The sequence below is a fragment of the Salvelinus fontinalis genome, chromosome 5 (assembly GCF_029448725.1).
Source record: "Salvelinus fontinalis isolate EN_2023a chromosome 5, ASM2944872v1, whole genome shotgun sequence".
In the NCBI taxonomy this organism is placed as follows: Eukaryota; Metazoa; Chordata; class Actinopteri; order Salmoniformes; family Salmonidae; genus Salvelinus; species Salvelinus fontinalis.
Genome location: NC_074669.1, coordinates 5,335,650 through 5,357,724, shown reverse-complemented (window position 1 = coordinate 5,357,724; position 22,075 = coordinate 5,335,650). Strand labels below are relative to the sequence as shown.

The 22,075-nt window shown below is 40.0% G+C and overlaps 2 protein-coding genes across 2 annotated transcripts; both read left to right on the top strand.

The window, feature by feature from the left end:
- The first annotated feature begins 1,079 nt into the window (after window positions 1–1,079).
- On the top strand, window positions 1,080–3,253 carry LOC129854950 (uncharacterized protein C11orf96 homolog). Its single transcript, XM_055922157.1, has one exon. The coding sequence runs from the start codon at window positions 1,471–1,473 to the stop codon at window positions 1,894–1,896; it is 426 nt and encodes a 141-aa protein (XP_055778132.1). The 5' UTR covers window positions 1,080–1,470; the 3' UTR covers window positions 1,897–3,253.
- An 11,260-nt stretch (window positions 3,254–14,513) lies between these two features.
- On the top strand, window positions 14,514–17,980 carry LOC129854949 (zinc finger protein OZF-like). Its single transcript, XM_055922155.1, has 2 exons — window positions 14,514–14,796; window positions 16,398–17,980. The coding sequence occupies exons 1-2, from the start codon at window positions 14,601–14,603 to the stop codon at window positions 17,426–17,428; spliced, it is 1,227 nt and encodes a 408-aa protein (XP_055778130.1). The 5' UTR covers window positions 14,514–14,600; the 3' UTR covers window positions 17,429–17,980.
- Window positions 17,981–22,075: the final 4,095 nt, after the last annotated feature.

Sequence of the window (22,075 nt, the reverse complement as noted above, 5' to 3'; positions counted from 1 at the left end):
AGGTAGAACTCTTTCGGGTTTCATGTAGAACCCTCAGTGGAAAGGGTTCTACATGGAACCCAAAGGGGTTCTATCGTTTGGGGAAAACTGCAGAACCCTTTTGGAACCCTTTTTTGTATCTTGAAGCAAAAGGGGTTCTTCAAATGGTTCTCCTACGAGGACAGCCGAAGAATATTTTCCTTCTAAGAGTGTAGGATCTAAATGGATAATTACATGTATTTTATTAACGAGGTAAGTCAGTTAAGAACAAATTCTTATTTACAATGACGGCCTACCCCGGCCAAACCCTAACCCGGACGATGCTGGGCCAATTGTGCACCGCCCCTATAAGACTCCCAATCACAGCCGGTTGTGATACAGCCAGGGTCTATAGTGACACCTCTAGCACTGAGATGCAGTGCCTTAGACCGCTGTGATACAGCCTGGAACCAAACCAGGGTCTATAGTGACTCCCCTAGCACTGAGATGCAGTGCCTTATACCGCTGTGATACAGCCTGGAATCGAACCAGGGTCTATAGTTACTCCCCTAGCACTGGGATGCAGTGCCTTAGACGGCTGCGCCACTCTGGTCCTACACATAATGCTCTGAACCTCTTGGTATTCTCCTGCATGTGCTTCATTGTTTCTCTGCGTGTGTGTCCCAATGTGTATGTACCTACATGTATGTATTTATGTGGGGATTGCATACCTTAATGCCTTAATATTTATCTTTGCGTGTAACCATGCATATGTACACTGCAAGCACAGCTGACTAGCTATATGGTTTCCCACCCAACCATTTGGATTATCTAACCCAAACACATCTAGGATCCCTCTAAATCTTTTTGTTTGTTTCAGTCCGTCTCTTTATATTCGTTCCGTCTCTCCACCCTTCCCCATCTCTACCACACGCTCTTCTCTCCCTTGCTCCTCTCTCACTCCGTTTCTGTTTATTTAGGGAGACTGACTCTGGGCGACTGATATGGAAGCCGGAACCGTGACTAAGAGGGAGGGAAGGGGGGGGGGGGGTTTGATGGCACAGAGAGAGAACGAAGGAGGGGCAGTGAAGTTGACTGGGTAGCGAGACAGAGCTATAAAAGCCATTGCCGGAGCTGTCTGTGTCAGTAGCAGAGCTGTAGAGAACCAAGAAGGAAGTAGCAGAGCTGTAGAGAACCAAGAAGGAAGAACATAGTGGACAGATATATTGGAGATCTACTCAAACGGGTTCTACTAGGATTCAAATACTGGAGAATTGGAAAACAGAAGCCAAGGCTTGACACAGCAGCTCTTTAGTACAGACACTGAGTTTCATCCTCCACGACTTTGGAAGATTCTATGAGAGTTTGGTGTGTTTGTGAGAGAACTCTGCTTCACTATCATAGAAAGAGCCTCTGACAGAAGAGGAGGCACCAGATAAAGAGAGAGGGGAACTTTGGGACGTGAAAAAACAACTGCTTTTCACACGTGCTTTCACACTCAGTGCTCCACACATGGCTGTTGTCCGTCCGATGCCCATGGAGACCCAGGGCTTCCACCATATGGCTGTTGTCCGTCAGATGCCCTCGGAGACCCAGGGCTTCCACCACGTGCTGCCTGCTCACCTGCTCTCCTCGACCATGGAGGAGTTCCCCCAGCAGCTCCCCGTCCCCAAGGGGCCCGCCCGTGGCAAGAGCCGCCCCCGTCGGCCCCGTGAGGCCCGCTTCAAGACCCAGCCCGTCACCTTCGCCGAGATTGCTGAGGTGGAGGAGGAGGGTGCCTCGCCCCTGGAGGAGGAGAGGGCGCGCCGGTCTTTCCTGCAGTCCCTGGAGAACCTTCGCCGGAGCACGCAGGCGCTCTACTGCCCGACGACCGGCCGCCGCACAGCCACGCCCCCACAGCAAAGCCTGGACTCCAGTGACTCTGACACTGCCCAGTGAGGGGCGGAGCCTGAGGAGAAATAGAACGTGTATGCCGCCTTCCTGGCACTGACACACGCCCCCTTTTCCCTCCAATTTTTTGCTTCACACGGGGGCCCAATGAACTGAACTCGACTGATCTCCAAACTGCTCCTGTGTATATAGAGGCCATTCTCCTTGAAAATATATGTTTCTACATACAAATATACTGTATATTAGCATATCGATATACACTGAGTATACAAAACATTAAGAACACTTGCTCTTTCCATGACATAGACTGACCAGGTGAATCCAGGTGAAAACTATGATCCCTTATTGATGTAATTTGTTAAATCCACTTCAGTGTAGATGAAGGGGAGGAGACAGGTTAAAGAAGGATTTTTAAGCATTGAGACAATTGAGACATGGATTGTGTATGTGTGCCATTCAGAGGGTGGACGGGCAAGACAAAACATTGAAGGGCCATTGAACGGGGTATGGTAGTAGGTGCCAGGTGCACCTGCTTGTGTCAAGAACTGAAATACTGCTGGGTTTTCACGCTCAACAGTTTCCCGTGTGTATCAAGAATGGTCCACCACCCAAAGGACATCCAGCCAACTTGACACAACTGTAGGAAGCATTGGAGTCAACATGGGCCATCCTTTATTTACTAGGCAAGTCAGTAGAAACCATGCCCTGACTAATTGAGGCTGTTCTGAGAGCAAGGAAGGGGGGGGGGGTTAGTGTTAGTGTTTTGTACACTCAGTATGGTATGAATTTGAAGCATTTTTTTGTAAAGAACTCTACCTAGTAATATATATCACTGGCTGGATTATATTGCTAACGCTTCTCAGAGAAGCTAGGGTTAGCACATTAGCTTTGACGCAGTGTTGAATACACCTTTTCAGATAGATTACTTTTCTACTGCCGAGGACTTCAGGACAGGAGGCCTTGTTTTTTTTTGTACCTATTATATTCTGCTTCAAGGAGATTGAAGTGTATTCATGACAACAACAACAACAAAAATGCTCATTCAAGATTTGACTGACTAAACTCTGAAAGCATCGACCGACCACTGAAAGTGATTCAATGGTAACTAAAGTTAGGAGACACTTTGCAACGCTTTTGTCACAGCTCTTACTTCTGTGTGAAGCTCCACAGACAGCAAACGCCTCTCATCCTTCATCTTGAAGATAGGAACAAAAAATGCTTTTCCAGACGTGAAAATATGTACTCTCTTATTTTGTTTTTAACGCGCCAAAACTATACATTTTATTTTGTCGTTGCCTCTTTTGACTTCTTAAGTCACTCTTGATTTATAAGATAAATATCATTTATACATTTGTTTTACATATATATTTGTTATGTTGTACTTCAATAAATATTTGCAAATATATCCAGTTGTTTTCTCTTTTGCTCACATGCAAACACTATAGAACTTTTGTTGATAATTCTTGGCTTGAACGTTAGCTGAATGATATGATATGAATCAATCTATTGTATCATTATAGGATAGGATATGCAATGAGTTCTGGAACAATTTTTCTGTCACTTAGGCCTCCCTTCCAGCATTGGGGAACATCCCTCTTTTTTTTTAGGGGAGGGGGCAACTGCCCAGCTGTTCCTTGGAGACCTCTAGAAGACTCTCAGCTGCTGAATGACAAGTGACAAATGATAGCAGGTTCATCAGTGGCCATTTCACCAGTACATTACTGAGCACACAATGCTAGACTGTATTAGGCATGCACCTGCTTGATGGCTGGCGCCCATATACAAAAAGTAGGCCTCCTGTTTCAAGTGTAACTACAGAAAGAGAAGGAGTCAGATGACTTTGTTGATGTGTGTGGTGCAGGTGCAGCGACGAAAGGAAATCACAGTAGAGCAAAATCTTGTGATTCGTGTGTGTGTGTGTGCACTTGATTCGTGTGTGCGTGTGTGTGCACTTGATTCATGTGTGTGTGTGTGTGTGTGTGTGTGTTATTGTGTGCAGACATGTCTATACACATGCATGTTATTTTCCAATCCATACCAACGTTGTGTGAATTGGTTGTGACCCTGCTTGGTGACCCTGCTAGTGTCACGACGTCAACAGATCCAGAAGTCCAAACACAAGCCACTTCCTGTTCATCTCTGAGTGATGGCAGCTGCATGCACATAAAATGGCCGATGTCATTCACTCAACAACAACAACAACAACACACACACACTAGTCACTGTGTTTACCATGCACTTCACTAGTTGTAATATCTCAAATAGGTTTTTCTTATTTTACCAGCTGATTCAAGTCTACAAACATTTGTGTCACGGATCAGAGGACAGGACTGGAGGAAGGGAGCAGGGGAGAGAGAGGAGAGAAGGAAAGAGAGATGTCTTTCTCATTTCTCGTGTCGTGGTGACAGATTGGCCACTCTAGTTCATCTCTCCATTTCTCGCCCTCCGTCTCCGACAACCTATTTTTTATACTGTTGCCGTGGAGATGGGAGAGAGAGTGATGAAAATGTGATGTACGAAAAAACGTCAGCAAAATGAACTGCATCTTTCATTTTCATTCCCTCACGCTTGGCTATTGGCAACACCTTCCTCCCAGTCGGATACACAACACAGCTTCAATGACCCTGATGCTAACTCCCTCTGACATTTTGGCCAGGAGGAGCCATTCCGGCACAACAACATGTCCAGTTCCCTCTTTGTTAATGTTTCACAGATGGTGGCCCTCACTGTGCTGATGCATTTTGGCCGCTCAGATATTGATATACACGAGTATAATTAACATTTTCTCTCACCCCAGTTCGTCTCCATGAACAGTTAGGTCTACTGTTTATTTGATGTGTTTGTGTCTGATTAATAAAAAATAGTTTCGTGCAGCATTGTGGAATCATCGGTTGTTCTGATATTTGCTTATGTAACAGTCTGTTCTCTTACATAAAGAGGTCAGTTTCAGATCGAGATCAGATGGAGTCTCAGGGAGAGAGGGTGGTGGGGACAGGAGTCGTGCCAAGAAGGCAGTAAACGACAAGGCTCTCGCAGAACTCCTGCTTGTGTAATGCTTATTTTGGATGGTCCGAAGGTGAGTCTCATTGAGATAGGAATCTCTAGCCCCGTTTATACCTTGTGCTAGCATGTGTCCATTGTCGTGATGCCCACATCCTGATTGTGCTCATGTTTGTAGGTGTGTAGACGATCGAAATACACATTGTGAACTGATTGTGATCTGATGATCCTGCTCAGATTTTCAATTCTTGAATTGATTTTTCTTTCTCTGAATTGACTGAATTAAAATGGAATTAACCTGGACACTGCTGTTAGAAAAACAGTTTGTAGCCTAAATACTAAAATATCAATGTACATGCAAAAACACAGACGTTAAAAATGGCGACCCGTCATTCAGGGCAGATGGGGAGCCCCACATGTTGAGCTGGAGTCTGTTTTGCATGTTATTTGGGCATTAATACGTATCACATACTGTAATGTTTGCAAACAATGTTTAAAAAAATCATTGAGTTAATAAAGCCGCATACACACATGGTCTCTTTTTTGCTTTCTTAAGTAAGGCCACTCCAAAATGCAGGTGTTTCAGCCTAGATCAGTGCTTTCTGTGGTGGTGGGGCAGCCAGCAGAAAATATGGAGCGTAGGGGTTGGTAATGTTCTCTAATCTACGAGGAGAGCTCGAAAGTTCAGGTCCCTTGGGTGCTGCCATAGAGTTGCAATAGAAATGCCCATCCAAGAAGGCTCAATGTCATTGGCCACAGATAAAATGACGTCAAATAACGTTATATCTACAGTAGCTTTGATTGGACTGATCATGTCCACGTCATACTTTCAAAATCGTAGCTAGCAAGCTAGACAAACAGTCATCATCATCAATCAAGTCAACAATCTACTTTTCAATCCTTGTCATATGAAAAGACAATGTAGATAAATCGTATCGGCCATTGGACATAAACATTACACAACAAGTTGAAATTGCTAATTCAACAATGAGTGGTTTGGAAGGAATCAGTGGCTAACTGCAAGCGTTGCTATTCAGTGGAGTGGGTGTGTGGTCCAAGTCTGGGTTTAAGGGTCTCTTTTCTAAGAGGAAACTCAGGCATCTTTCTAGAGCTCTGACCTGAAGATCACTGACGTCCTGATTCAACTTTTTTTTTTTTTTTTTGAGTTCCCAGTAGTCTTGAAAGAACCATAAATCCAGAGAATGCCAGACTTTGATGACAAACTTGATGACAAAATTTGCCCACAAGGACCACGGCTCCACCTTCCTGTTCAAGTAAGCACATCACAACAAGGTGAGTCCAAACATGTATTGTATGCTGTTGCATAAAATGTAATATGCCAGGGTGATATGTATACTGTAGCTAAGAAAGTAATACTAAGTGTATGTTGTGTAGTAAGCTATTAGTAGCCCATGTGCCTCACCCTAAGTCGGTCCCTTTCCCACTTAGCCTACTGTTCTGACTTGGTGGTGCACATGTAGCCTATAGCCTGTTATAGAGAAATGTAATCATCTAATATTGTAAAAGCTTTCATTGTCTGCTTATATGTCCCCTTTATTTATCCTACGGTTCTGACTTGGTGTACAGGGAGAATACTGTAAGAACAGCCCATGTTCTGAATTCTGTTGCTGTACATTTCAAATGGGCTGAACAAAGAGTTATATTAACTACGTCCGTCTTAGCTCGCTCATTACTGTCTTCATCGAAAGTACAGATTGCCTCTTATCTGTCCGTCGTCCCATTATGCCATAGTTTGTATATCTCAGTTGTCAGTAGAAACCACATTTGTTTAAGCAAGTCAGCCATATCAGCTATGTTTTTTTAAAAGGTAGTAAATGAGGTTTGCTACCAGACAAGGCTCCGCTGATAGCCAGGTGTAGCAGTGGTAAGGATTTATGCCATGGTGCTGTCGGGACAGCTTTATGTAGGCCCTAACAATTTGTGGGCATCGATTGTCACCAATATAGTGCAATTAATGTATTGTTTAGTGTTGTGTTGTGTAGTGGCTTTGCTGGCATGCATAAAAAATATATATAAATATGACTTGCCCCACCAAGATTTACATGCTAAAATCACCACTGAAAATCAACCTGCAGTAGAGCATGCTGGTAAATATGATAATGATAATGGTATAAATCTGCCTGTATAGTGTATCACCACAGTGACAAAGCCGTTAGTTCATTTTAAGTGGCAAAAAAATTATAATTGTGACAAAGTTACAGAAAATACATTTGTACCGTGGAAAACAGAAATGTACCTTCACCGTAGTGTGATGACTGCACCTTCGTATTGAAAAATATTGAGCATAAAAATCTACCATTATATAAGATTATTCGCACATGTACCCCTAAAAAGGTACCGAACATACTGACTCAAATCTCTAGCCACTTTAATAATTAAAAAATTGGATGTAATAAATGTATCACTAGTCACTTTAAACAATGCCACTTTATATAATGTTTACATACCCTACATTACTCATCTCATATATACTGTACTCTATACCATCTACTGCATCTTGCCTATGCCGTTCAGCCATCGGTCATCTTTAAATTTATATGTACATATTCTTATTTACTCCTTTACACTTGTGTGTATAAGGTTGTTGTTGTGAAATTGTTAGATTACTTGTTAGATATTACTGCACGGTCGGAACTAGAAGCACAAGCATTTCACTACACTCGCATTAACATCTGCTAACCATGTGTATGTGACCAATAACATTTGATTTGAACAGTACCATGTGAGATCATTTGTGTACCTCTGAAGGTATGGTGCCTTTTTTCACGCTCAACAGTTTCCTTGTGCGTATCAAGAATGGTCCACCAGCCAAAGGACATCCAGGGAACAATTTGTACCCAGTCGTATGCAAGGCTCTGTCTCGGGCATCACACATTTGGGTCAGTGAGATGTTTGATGATGGCACATGACGCATATCTGGCCAATTACCTGAACAAACTCTGTCTACGTCCCAAATGGCAACCTATTACCTATTTAGTGCACTGCTTTTGACTACGATCCCCTCTGTATGTACACGGACAGTAAAGCTAACATTTTAAATTTGGCTCAATGCTCCACCATTTTGGATTTGAGAAAATTATCTGTAAATTAGAAATTAAAGTACTTTATATGTCTAGTCGTCGTCGTCCCGCCCCCCCCCCCCCCCCCCCCCCCCCATTTCAAGATGTCATAAGTCTTTGGATAAAATTAACTTATAGTGCATTAAAGCAGTCAAAAATGTAGTGTTTGGTCCCACATTCCTTGAACACAATGACAGCATCCAATTTGCTACTCTATACACTCGTTGGATGTATTTGCAGCTTGTTTGGTTGTGTTTGGGATTATATTTTGCCTAATAGGAAGAGAATGGTAAATAATAACTGGAGTCATGTTTTATTTCTAAGTGAGTAGATAAAATGTTTCTGAAGACTTCTAAATTAAACCTGATGATGCCATGATTAAGGAAAATCGAATCATGAATAATGATCACAGAGGCTACAACCAAAACATGCTAAACATGACCAATAACAGGGGAGAATAGCATTTTTTGGGCAACGTCTCCACACAAGTAAACGAGCTTACCCTACAATGAAAACGTTTCATTTTTTCAAAAACGATGCATGGTGCCCATATTTCTAATATTTATCATAGAAAGAATGCAGCCATCTACATTTCCTAATGTTTTGCTGGAAGTTAACCTTGCATTTTACTGGCTACATCGAGAAAAGTAGGTACACGTCAGTCAGAGCTGTCAGCATGTCGGTTTGTAAATCCTTAGAGGCTTGCCGAGTAGTCGGACAAAACGAGTATCTAACGGACATGTGCTATTTTCGGGATACGATTATAATCCAAGTATATTTTTGTAATTATCTGTGATCGGAAGAAAAAAAATATATTCAGGAGCCATCAAGTGTCTTTCTCATGTCAGTCAGTCATGTGCAAGGTTCTACGTGGTCTAAATAACTCAACTGGCTAGTTCGCCTGTCTGTAAAGAGAAGGCCGGGCTGTACGTAGATCCTGCTGCTCTGATTGGATAGAGAGAAACAGTATTCCTGTCCACTCGCTTCATAATTTCACCCGATAACTTTTCCTTGCATGTTTTAGGTCTAATCATTTAGATCCCAGCTGCCTGTTCATACGATAAATCACATGGCGAGGACGTTTGCTGTCAACGTGCATAGTATCTAACAAGCGGGGCAAGGGGTAGTGGAAAAATATAAAACGGATGCCTGAGTGATAGTAATGTGGCTCGTGGTAGCCCGCTGCAAATTGAGGACGCACGGGCACAGAGATGGCACACGCACAACCCTCCGCGCACTGGTCCAAATCGGCAGATTTTTTTGCAATGAGAAAGTGCAGGGAGGTATTTTGCCAACATCTATATTAAAACACTTCCGGTTTTCCCGATCATGAGCAGTCTGAAGCCTATCATTCGATCCTACTATCAATTGACATACATTTTTACGAATTCCAGTAGCGCAAAATGAGTCTGATGCTGAAAAAATTACATTAAGCAGCATTTCAGGTCTGCGTTTACAACATGCAGCAAGATATTTCATATGCGTTTTATCTTTTTTTTCTGTGTGAAAAACGTTAAAACGACCTCTGAATTCATTCAAAGTAATCTAAAACACTACCAAAACAAGCTGTAAATATATCCCACAAGGTTTGTAAAGTCACAAGCTTGATCTTCAAATGGGGGGACTAGATAAATGAAGGGCTTTCATTTCTAAACAGTCAAACAGATATGTATGAAAATACTCTCAAATAAAAGGTGACATTCTGTACTGTCACCTCATTTGTTTATTTAACTAGGAAAGTAAATTAAGAACAAATTCTTATTTACAATGACAGCCTACCCCTTACAGGATTCCCAATCACAGCCAGATGTGATGGAGCCTGGATTTGAACCAGTTACTACAGTCACACCTCTTACAACTGAGCCATCATGTCTTAGACTGCTGCACCACTTGGGAACCCAAAGGAAAGCTGAGATCTCAGTTGTCTATAAGGAACAGGGTACCATTTGGGACGTATTCAACAACTAGCACTGATGCCAATCAGATGTTTTGATGAGACCCTCATGTAGTCTAGGTCATTACATTGATGGATATTTTCCATCTCATTATTTGCTTTGGGGTCGTTCCATTTTCTTTTATTTTCTTTTTTATATATTTTTTCCCATAACAATTATAAAGACAATTTTTTTAAACAAATTAAATAATATAACATTTACGTACATTATATATAATTTTAAACAAATTAAAATACCAAATAGCAGCAGGTACAATTATCAGCAGCAAATGCACTTAATGTACATTCAGCATCATAATGTACAGTTATCATTATAGTGTACAGTTAGCATTATAATGTACAGTTAGCATTATAATGTACAGTTAGCATCATAATGTACCGTTAGCATCATAATGTACAGTTAGCATTATAATGTACAGTTAGCATTATAATGTACAGTTACCATTATAATGTACAGCTAGCATCATAACTTGGTGACAAATAGTAGCAGATAAAATGGCATAATACATTTTAGTCATTTAGCAGACACTCTTATCCAGAGCAACTATGGTTAAGTGCCTTGCTAAAAAAAAGGCACATCACCAAAGGCACATCGACAGATTTTCACCTGGTCTGCTCAGGGGCTCAAACCAGTGACCTTTCAGTTGGTTACTGGCCCAACACTCTTAACTGCTAGGCTACCTGCCACCAAGGATACACGCTGGGTCTCAGGATTCTCAAACACCTTTTTAAGCTTTTTCCAATAAAGGACAGTAAAGGAGACCATATTTTCAGGAATGTGGGACCACGATACTGTCCATTGTCAATTTCTCTACTGGCAAGAACTCTGCAACTTGTTTTAACCACAATTGAAAAGTGGGTGGGTTTTAATTTTTCCAACACATAACATGCATTTCTTTGCAAAGTATGAAATAGTTATCTGCAACCAAAGATTGTACCAATTCTATATCTAAAATGATCTGCGCGCCAGAAACTATTAGCATATTGCATTGCATAAATAGGTGTAAAAAGGTTCCTTTTCGGTCCTACATTTTGGGCAATTTGGTGAGGTGTCTGGGAACATACGAATTAATTTAACAGGAGTCAAATAAAACGTGAAAATTAATTTGTAGTTAGTTTCCTTAACATGTGAAACTAGTAAGTGCATAGTGCATCTTATTACAGATCTCAAGCCATACCTCCTCATCAAATTCCATACCTAAATCATTTCCCCACATCCTTTGAAGAGGAATAAAGGCAGATTCACATTGTCTTGATAATGTACACTACATCTTAGCAATTATTCCTTTGATAGATATAAATGTGGTTATTAATTCTACAACATACAATACTATCAACGATATGTGGAATGGAGTTCACTGGATTGACAGCATACAATATAATATCATATGTTTATGTTCCTGATCTGCAATAACAGGACCTCTGATAGTCTCATTAGAACGTATGGACTCCGCCATCGAGAAGAGAAGAGGAGACAGAGGACAGCCTTGCCGGGTTCCTCTACTCAGGAAAAAATATTGGGAACTTAAACCATTGGTTGGAGACCATAACTCTGGGACTGGTAATAAATCGCTTTGACCCATTTGTTGAAATTAGCACGCCATATTACATTTTTGCAAAACAGAGAATAGGATATTCCATTCCACTCTGTCGAACGCCTTCTCAGCATCAGCATCAACAGTATAGAAGCAGTCTTGTGCTCCTTTAAATGGTTGATAACCTCAAGCGGTCGTCTGACATTAATCGATGAGTACCTGTTTTTTTAGAAATACCGTTTCATCGGGTTTAATCAGTGGTGTAAAGTACTTAAGTAGTTTTTTGGGGTATCTGTTCTTCAATTTACTATTTATATTTTTCACAACTTTTACTTTACTGCACTCCTAAAAAAAAAAATTGCACTTTTTACTCCAAACATTTTCCTTGCCAACCAAAAGTACTTGTTACATTTTGAATGTTTAGCAGGACAGGAAAATGATCAAATTCACACACTTATCAAGAGAACTCTGGCCTGGCGGATTCACTAAACACAAATGCATCTTTGTAAATAATTTCTGAGTGTTGGAGTGTACCCCTGGTTATCCTTACATTTTAAAACAATAAAATGGTGCTGTCTTTTAAATGATTTATACTTTTACTTTTAATACTTAAGTATATTTCAGCAATTACATTAGGTTTCCTATTGAAGATTGATAGTATAATTTAAAACAACTGATGTTTCCATTCAAGTCAACATTCTCTGATGTGTGGACCAACCATCTTTATGATACCATTTGAAATGTGAAATGTCAATTTTATTCCCATTTTAATACATTTATCAGCCAAAACATGACACCCATCCTGTATTCAAGAGCACGCCGTGTCTCAACCAATGGAGGGCACAACAGTAACATCTCAGATTATGTAAAATAGGGCCAAAACTACAACATATGCAGAAATGTAAAAGAAAATCTGATTCCACACGTTTTTAGATAATATACGTGAAAGGTTAGAAAATTACATATTTTTCAAGAAATTATCAAATAGTTTGACAACCCTTTTTGTAAACTTTTTTAAATTATATCAAACTCAACCGTTTTTATTTTCCAGTGATGAAGACATGGATGTCTCATGTTAGGGTGGGGTATGCAATATGAGTCAACTTTGAGCACCTCTATCTCCTAAATGTTTTGACATTCAGGTTCAAAAAGTTACTTTCTGACCACTTCTAACATGGGCAAATTTGTATGGAAAGTTTTGTTCATTAACACCCTTTGGAGCAATTGCCTTTTAGTGTAAAAATATAACTTTGTAACGTATCACACTTGGTGTTCCTCCTGCGCCCCCTGCTGGCGGTAACAGGCATAAACAATTCCCAATGGAAATCCTTCGAAGACTCCCAAACTTGTTCTATACATAAAATCTGATACCATAAATTTATCGGCGTCACACAAACCTAAACTGACCTTGGAACATCAGTTTGCATTAAAATATTTGAAAAAAAGAAATTCCCCAGCTAGCACATAATGTTCTGAGAATATATGTTTCTTGGAGCTTGGTGAGAGCGTGGTTGTCATATGGTTATTTTGCATATACAACCTTTCCACAACTTTCTGGGAATGGTGCAGGATAGTTACTTGGCTATGGAACATTCTCAGCACATTTAAGGAACTTAAATTACTTTAACAGAACGTTTCCTAAAAGTTCAAACATGGTTACATTTAATTTCATATATATATATTTTTTTTCTAGGAACATTGTCCAACTGGTTTGACATTGGGAATGTTCTCAAGTAGTTCAGGGAACATTAAGAAACAACGTTCTGTGTAATTTTAGTGCTTCAGCAGAACGTTTCGTACAAGTTTCCTCAGGGTTCTATTTAAAGTCATGTTCTCAAATTGTTCCAAGAATGTTAAGAAACAACATTGTTCTGAGGGAATTTCCATACTTCAGCATAACATTTCCTCGTGGTTCTATTTAAAGTTATGTTTTTTCATTTTTACAGATAACGTTAAGAAAACTTTAGTTTTAAGAATATTATTTTAAAAACACACATCAATTACGTTCTCAGTATCAAAAAAACTTTCTCTATCCTCTATCAGCCATTTCGCTACACTCGCATTAACATCTGCTAACCCTGTGTATGTGACAAATACAATTTGATTTGATCTTGTTACGTGTTTTCAGGTGTTGGCCACGCCCACTAATTGGCCATATCTGATCTTAAGGAGTGTTTGTTTCCTCTGAAATGGGGTCTGTTTGAATAGACCAAAATAAATAGCTTTATATGCGTAAAAAACACATGAAACGCTAACTCCATCCTGGTGGCACAGTGGACTAATTCCATGGATAGAGAACAAAATATTATACACTATATATAGACAAGTATGTGGACAGTCCTTCAAATTTGTGTTGTTTCGGCTATTTCAGCCACACGCGTTGCTGACAGGTGTATAAAATCAAGCACACAGCCATGCAATCGACGACAGGTAGCCTAGTGGATAAGAGCGTTGAGCCAGTAGCCAAAAGGTGCAACTCTGGAGAGATTAGAGTTGCCGTCTCATGTCTATCAGAGCAGAGAGAGGGCGAGAGATCATTGAAAGTGAATCTCATTCTAGTTCTCTGTGAGAGCAGGCGCGACTCAACCCGAATAAACTTTTAGAATATCAGGCCCGGGGGGACAAATAACAAAGAGGCCACTATAATTAACTTTAATCGCTTTAATTATAATCTTTACGTTACAAAAAGTGTCAATTATTTTTCATGCCACGAGAGGTACCGGATCCGGCCAAATCGGTTCCGGAACGAAACAATCCAATACGGAGATGTGTACAGGATCCGGCTCAAATGAAGCACTGGTGATGGGTGTATGGCAGAGGAAACTGTTGAACCTGTTTATTATATTGTGAACTGTATGATTTAGGTAGGGAGGGTTTGTTTGATAAGGTCAGACAGGTTGGATGGGGTTTGGGTGGTATTTGGGGTAGGGGGATGAGGTTAGTGACGTTTGTAGGGATTTATACAGGTTTAGGTAACAGAATATAGTTGTGTAGGTAGACCGTGACCGGCCTCACACTCCAGTACAGTAAGCGGCGGTGTGTGCAACTTTCTAGTTTGTTGCGATCCGCCAAACAAATGCAAAGAAGAATAACGTAATTTCCTGTTTCTCAAACCCGTAGTTATAGTGACACTTGAATAGCAAATAACTATACATTCTCCCACTTATCCCTTTACTCCCTAAAATGTCTAAACTTCAGCAGCTCAATGTGTTCCTCAACGAAAAATTAACAGCAGTTCCTTTGGAGGTATCTGTTGTAGTTAAAAAAACGATCGCAGAGTACCAGGAAGAAATCTCCCGTTTGGAACGGGCGAATGCACGTCTACGAAGACTGCTGGATTTGGTTTTCAAACCAGAGATAAAGTTGCATAGATTAGCAGGTTTGTGACTATGTCTCTCTATTTGACATTAATTTTTACATTGTAGCCTAATTTGTGTCATTTGATTTGAGAGGCTTTGAGTAATACATCATTTAGTCACATAGTTATCTAGCTACTGACTAAAAGTAATCCGAGATCCTTGGGACGTCCAACTGACATCACCCTATTGAGTTGACGTTTAAAATGGTTAAAGACCCAGTGCAATCAAAAACGTGATTCAACTATGTTTTCAGGGGTAAAAGTAAGTTTGATTTATTCCCGGTATGGGAACTCCTGTTTGTTTTTCTCAGCTAATAGTCGTCACAACAGACCATATCAGCCCAATTCATAGGCCTATGCTACAAATTAAACACGAGTTTTAACACATCTGCTTAGTAGGCTATATAATCTGTTCAATGTCAATAACATATCCTAATGTTTTCAATCTGATTACACTCATACAATCACCACAGTCTCTATAATGTTTTACATGTTTTTAAATATATTTCTTTGTTTTTCTTAGAGTTTTTGCTTTGTCTTTATGGGGTATTGTGTCTAGATTGATGGGGATTATTTTTTTGTTTAATCCATTTTAGAACTAAGCTGTAATTTAACAAAATGTGGGAAAAAGGGAAGGGGTCTGAATACTTTACGAATGCACTGTAAGTAGTTGAAAAGTAGCAAAAATGCTAAGTTGTCTGTGATGAGATTCGAACTCACAATCTTTGAGCTAGGCGTTGTACGCCCACAGATCCACCCCGACCAAACACCTTTTTTTTTTTTTTTTGTCTTAATAAGTAACCATCTGTAACCATACCAAACGCAACATGGTGTGTCTCGAATTTACATACAGAATAATATGAAATGTTTTGAGACCAGGTTGGTCAATTTGGTTGGTATTGTGAAGTAACTACAATGTTGGTGATCCATCCTCTGTTTTCTCCTATCACAGCCATTAAACTCTAACTGTTTTAAAGTCACAATTGGTCTCATGGTGAAATCCCTCAGCGGTTTCCTTCCTCTCCGGCAACTGAGTTAGGAAGGACACCTGTATCTTTGTATATTTTCCAGTGAAGAAGACATGGATGTCTCATGGTATGGTGGGTTTTGCAAAATGGGTCAACTTTGAGCACCTTGATCTCCTGAATGTTTTGACAATGTTTTACCACTTCTTCCGTGGACAAACATGTATGGAAAGTTTTTGTTGTTTAAATCATAAGGTACACTGTCAAAAAGCGATTGAAATCATATGGAGATAACCAGTCATTAGTTTCAGACTGTATATCAAGAATTTGTTTAAAAGTCTGATTTATTAGGTAAGGTAGGCGATGTGAAGTTGATAATACCTGGGCTATATACTGGGACGCATCATGCGTGTTCAGTCCAATAATTAATAAAAAATTCACACGCAAAAGCCAACTTGGATTGCCACCGTAACACAGTTAGCCTCAGTACTCAGCCTTTGTTAGCCTTAACCTATAGCTGCTTTTCAAATAAATGTTTTATGTAACTTCACTTACATCTGACACAACAAGACAGGAAATAGAGGTAGAGCCCTGTTTCTTGTCTCTTTTCAGCGTTTTAAGTTTCCATCAAATTTCATCCTTTCTCCTTTCCTCCAGACCTCCAGCGGCTCACTGTCTCTGAAGAGAAGGTTAACTCGGGGCAGCAGGAGTGGAGCTCCTATCTGGGGCCAGTGGAGTCTGATACCGAAGAGTCTACATGGAACTCTTTCAACATCATAACGGTAGAGAGCCAAAAAGAATCTGATGGCAACAGAGAATCTGATGGTGACGGCAACAGAGAATCAGAATCAACCAGTGACTATCAGCCCCCCTCTGAAGTAAATCCAGAAAGTGACAATGATGAAAGTAATGGCGGAAAAGCGGATGGAGTGGAGAAGAGAATACCTCTGTCGGGGTCAAAGAGACGAAGAGGACGGCCAAGAAAAGAAACCAGTGAGTTGACGGATCTGAAGTGTGATGTGTGCGTAAAATACTTTGCGACAGCAAGTGGTCTGAAAAGGCACCAACAGTTACGGCACAGTGAAGACAGACCATACATGTGCGATACATGTGGCCAGTGTTTCGCCTTAAACCGATACCTGACCCGACACATGAAGATTCACACAGTGGAGAGACCACATCGCTGCTTGGTATGTGGCAAACGTTTCTTTCACAAGGAAAGCCTGAAAAATCATATGGTTAATCTTCATACAGGGCTGATTTTTAAATGTGATTTGTGTGGGAAATGCTTGTCGACAAAAGGTCGTCTGAAACTGCATAGGCAAAATCACACTGGGGAAAAATCGCATCCGTGCAAGGAATGTGACAAGGCTTTCTACTGCGAGTCAGACTTGATAAAACATACCAGGACTCACACTGGGGAGAAACCGTTTCAGTGCAAAGAATGTGGCAAGTGCTTCGGCGAGAAGGGAAGCCTGACAAAGCATATGATGACTCACACACAGGAGAAACCACATTGCTGCAACGAATGTGGCAGACGCTTTAATCTGAAGGGAAACCTGACAGTGCATATGAGGACTCATACAGGGGATGGAGTTCAATGTCATCTGTGTGGAACTTACTTGAAGTTAGCAGCAAGTCTGAAGAGACATCTGCGAACTCACAGAATAAATATTCCCAATGACTGAGAACACATAACAATGCACGTTGTGTAAAAATGTGTTGTTGGAAGGTAGAGACTACATCAAGAGGACACCCCTCAGGTCACAGCTCTTGGTACAGTCTGAAATCTGGGAATCTGTTCAATGGGTTAGGGTTATTTTTACAGAATGTTATCAAATTCAAATCAACTGTATTTATTACGCACTTTTTACAAACGTTACACTCAAGTTAGTTAGACATTTTCAGAACTGAAGTCTGTGAAGATAAATCACATCCCACAACATCTGTTGTGTAGATTTTGTTAAATGCCTTCACCCCCAAATGAATGGAAAAGATAAGAAACCAAATCGAACCAGGAAATTAGATGGTTATCAGCAGGCAGCCTAGTGGTTAGAGCGGTGGGCCAGTAACCGAAAGGTTGCTGGATCAAATCCCAGAGCTGACAAGGTAAAAATCTGTCGTTCTGCCACTGAACAAGACGGTTAACCCACTGTTCCCCGGTAAGCCGTCATTGTAAGTAAGAATTTGTTCTTAAAACTGACTTGCCAAGTTAAATAAAGGTTATATGTAAAAATGTCCATTCATTTGGGATTCAAATCTAATTTCATTTGTAACATGCTTCGTAAACGTGTAGACTAACAGTGAAATTCTTACTTACAGGACCTTCCCGAACAATATAGAGAAATAATAATAATACACAATACACAAACGATAACACGGGTTACCAGTACCGAGTCGATGTGCAGGGGTTGGATTTACACAACAGATTGCCTGAGATGTTGTCATAGCGCAACATCATTCTTCTTTTAAAGTCTTAAAACGTATGACAAACTTTAATTTTCAGTAAAATCTCCTCTTTAATTTCTAAGAAATTGAATTTATGATTTTTTCTGACACATGACAACTACTGTCATATATGTGATGTGGTAAAACTTTATAGTCTAGAAGAAAAAGAAACACACACCTATTTAGGCGAGGTGCTGGCTAGCGGAGTAGAAAACTTGAAAATAAAGGAGACCTGCACACTCTCTAGGAGCTCAGATGCAAGAATGTAATATCCAACGTTTCGACGGCCAAACTGTCTTCATCAGGGTATAATCACAAACACTGCGGGATGACTCGTTTATATATAGTGTCAAAAGACACACAGGTGTCTGTAATCATGGCCAAGAGTGGCCTAATATCATTGGTTAATTCTCAAATATTAAAATGGCATACAAAAAACAAATGGATAGCATACGATCATAGATGCATTTTATACTACACAAGCTTACAAACAATTACAATGGCAATCACAGTCACAAGAATGGCTTCAGATCAAAGTCTACGTTGAGACCGAAGGGAGCAAGGGTCTTTAAGTTAAAGATCCAGGCAGCCTCTCGTTTTAACAATAAATCCCTCTCCTAGGGAGGGTGACATGTTCGATGCCAATTTAACGCAGAGACGAAATCAAGTGGCCTGCCTCCAAAAAGTGGGCCGCAACTGGGTAAGTCAAGTTTTTGCACCTTATGGTGCTACGATGCTCTGAGATACGTACTTTTAATTCGCACATTGTTTTACCCACATAATTTTTACCACAAGGACAAGTTATAAGATAAATAACTGCCTTAGTGGAGCACGTAATAACACCTTTGATTGGGATCGATTTCCCTGTTTGTGGGTGTTTGAAGGATATGCATTTATAAGTGCCATTGCATTGAGCACAGCCATTACACTTGTAATTTCCATCCAGTAGGGGCGCAAATAGACGTTGTTCAGGAATATCTTGGGGTGGTAAATCAGAGTGTACCAATTGGTCTCTGAGATTTCTGCCCGGCGAGAATACGACCAAGGGAAGGTCCGAAAACACATTACCGAGACTATCATCGGATTTTAGAATGTGCCAATGTTTGAACGATTCCCTTAATTTGTTCAGAGCGCTTTGAATAGCGGGTAGTTAGAATGCAAGAATGCGTCTTTCTGCGAGACTGCCCTTGGAAAAAGGTCATGTTTTGTTTTTAATTTTCTCAATGGCAATATTAATCAGATAATTTTTGTACCCCCTCTCCTTGAATTTTCTTTGCGTCTCAGCCATATTTCGGTCGAAATCTGATAGTTTTTTTGCAAATTCTTTTGATTCAACAGAATTGGCTGTAGGGCAAACTATTTTTCAAGGGAAGTGGGTGACAACTGTCAGCCCTCAACAAACTGTTACGATCAGTGAGGTTTCCTGTAAAGATCAGTGTAGAGAACATTATTTTCACACAAGATCGGGAGATCAAGAAAACTGATTTGACGTGTATCAGATTGCATAGTAAATCTCAAATGTTCAGAACAGGAGTTAAGAAAAGCATGGAATGCCTTGAGCTGTTTTGCATCACCCCTCCATAGAAAAAAAAATATAATCAATAAACCGTTAACAAATAATGATGTTAGGCAAGAAAACATTTGAGAGGATTGAAAATAGACTGTTTCTCCATGTAACCCACATACAAATTAGCATAGTTAGGAGCCATGGGGGGTTCCATAGCAGTACCCTTCGTCTGAATAAAGAAATAATTTAGAAACATGAAATAGTTATGTGTGAGTACTATTTCAGCCAATGTTATAATGCATGCACTGGAAGGTAGTTCGTTAGGGTCACGTTGCAAAATAAAATGTTCCATAGCTTCAATACCGCCCTCGTGTGGAATATTTGTGTATAACTACTCAACATCAAAAGTAACTAACAAGGTATTCTCAGGGAGAGGATCAAGAGATTCAATGATAGAGATCATACTGCTGGTGTCCTTTACAATAAAGATAGTGTTCTGAAATTGGGAAAGGGGAGTCACTAATGAGTTTCTCGTAAAATGTGTTGTCAAGCAGCTGTCTATGACACTCATTTACATAAGCTGTCCTATCCATGAGTACAACCGATCCACCCTTATCAGCAGTATGAATAAGGACTGAGGTATCGGAATGTAAAGCTTGTTTTTTCATCCTTATGTAAATTATGGAAAGATTTGGACTCCTGTTTGTTCTTAAGGAGATGAGCAACATCTTTTTCAACAAGTCTGCAATATGTCTCGATAGAGTGATTGCGATTGGCTGGAGGTATAAAATAACTCTTGCTTCTAAAAGGAGTCGGAGTATGTGCAGGTGAGCAACCTACTGGTTCAATAGAAATGGCAGGATTAGGGGAGCTAAAGTATTCCCTTAAACAGATGTTTCTAAAAAAGACTTGAACATGTCTACCTTAACATCAAAATCGTTGCACTGGGTTGTAGGCACAAAATATAACCCTTTATTAAGCAAAGAGACATGGGCAGGGCTCAATATCTTGCTTGATAAATTAAAGACACTCAGTCCCGTGGGTTCTGGGATCGTGTGAACGGTCTCCTCTGCCTCTGATAGTCGTTTCTTCTTAACCCGTTGGGTGCGGCATCTCAAAAACTATATATCAGGTTTGAAACACGTTGTAGTTTGTTGTGCATGGATAGTTTATGGGAATAAAATGGACAGCTCAGACAAAGGACGTTTTTTCAAAATATATTTGTACCAGGGAGAGATCTTTTTATTTATTTTTAATTTTTACATTTAACCTTTATTTACCAAGGCAAGTCGGTTAAGAACACATTCTTATTGACAATGACGGTCTACCCTGGCCAAACCCTAACCCGGACGACACTGTGCCAATTGTGCACCGCCGATCTAGGCCTACATAATCAATAATTATAGTTTATTTAACTTTTTTTATTTTTCAACAGAAAACATTTTCAAGGTCTCTATTTTAACAAACTAAACACAATTGTGAATCTTGAGCTGCCATTGTTGATAAAAGTTGTTCTTTATAATTTTGAAATAAACGTGTACAATTAACTGGTTGAAGAGAGAACCAATTCGCACCGACTGCATAAAAACTGTTCCACTGGAACGCGCCCACGCCTTCTAATGCCTCAACTGCACAGAACAGACAAGGTAAGAGTGTAACAGTGGACCTTTTTTTAAAGTATTGCATGATAGTGGACTTCTTAAATTGCCTGTTGAGATTTATGTGGTATGTGTACAACTAAGAGATGCAAAGAATTCTGATTGAAAAGCGTATTTTAGTTATAAGCTTTAAGGCTGAAAGTATAGGCTTTAAGTATAGGATGATCTGGGACAATCAATTATCCATCAGGAGCAAATTATTCCATACAAAATTAAAGCAAGATCATGAATGAGCGGCTTTAGGAGAAAATGTATGAGTAAAACTCTTAAGTAATAGAAAAATATATTTTCTGGAAAGTATACATTTGATTCAATGTGTCAATAACATCAGTCTGGCCACTAGCTCATCACCCTGACATGTATATCAAAACAGATTACCAGAAATTATTGTTTCTAATAAAGTCAACTCTGTGAAGACTTCCACAGACATTAACAGTAGACCTGTGACCGCAGCCTGGTCTCAGACAAGACATAACATAGTAAATGTAAAATTACACTGAACAAAAATATAAACGCAACATGTAAAGTGTTGGTCTCATGTTTCATGAGCTGAAATAAAAGATCCCAGAAATGTTCCATATGCACAAAAAGCTTATTTCTCTCAATTTTGTGCACAAATGTGTTTACATCCTTGTTAGTGAGCATTTCTTCTTTGCCAAGATAATCCATCCACCTGACAGGTGTGGCATATCAAGAAGCTGACTAATCAGCATGTTCATTAC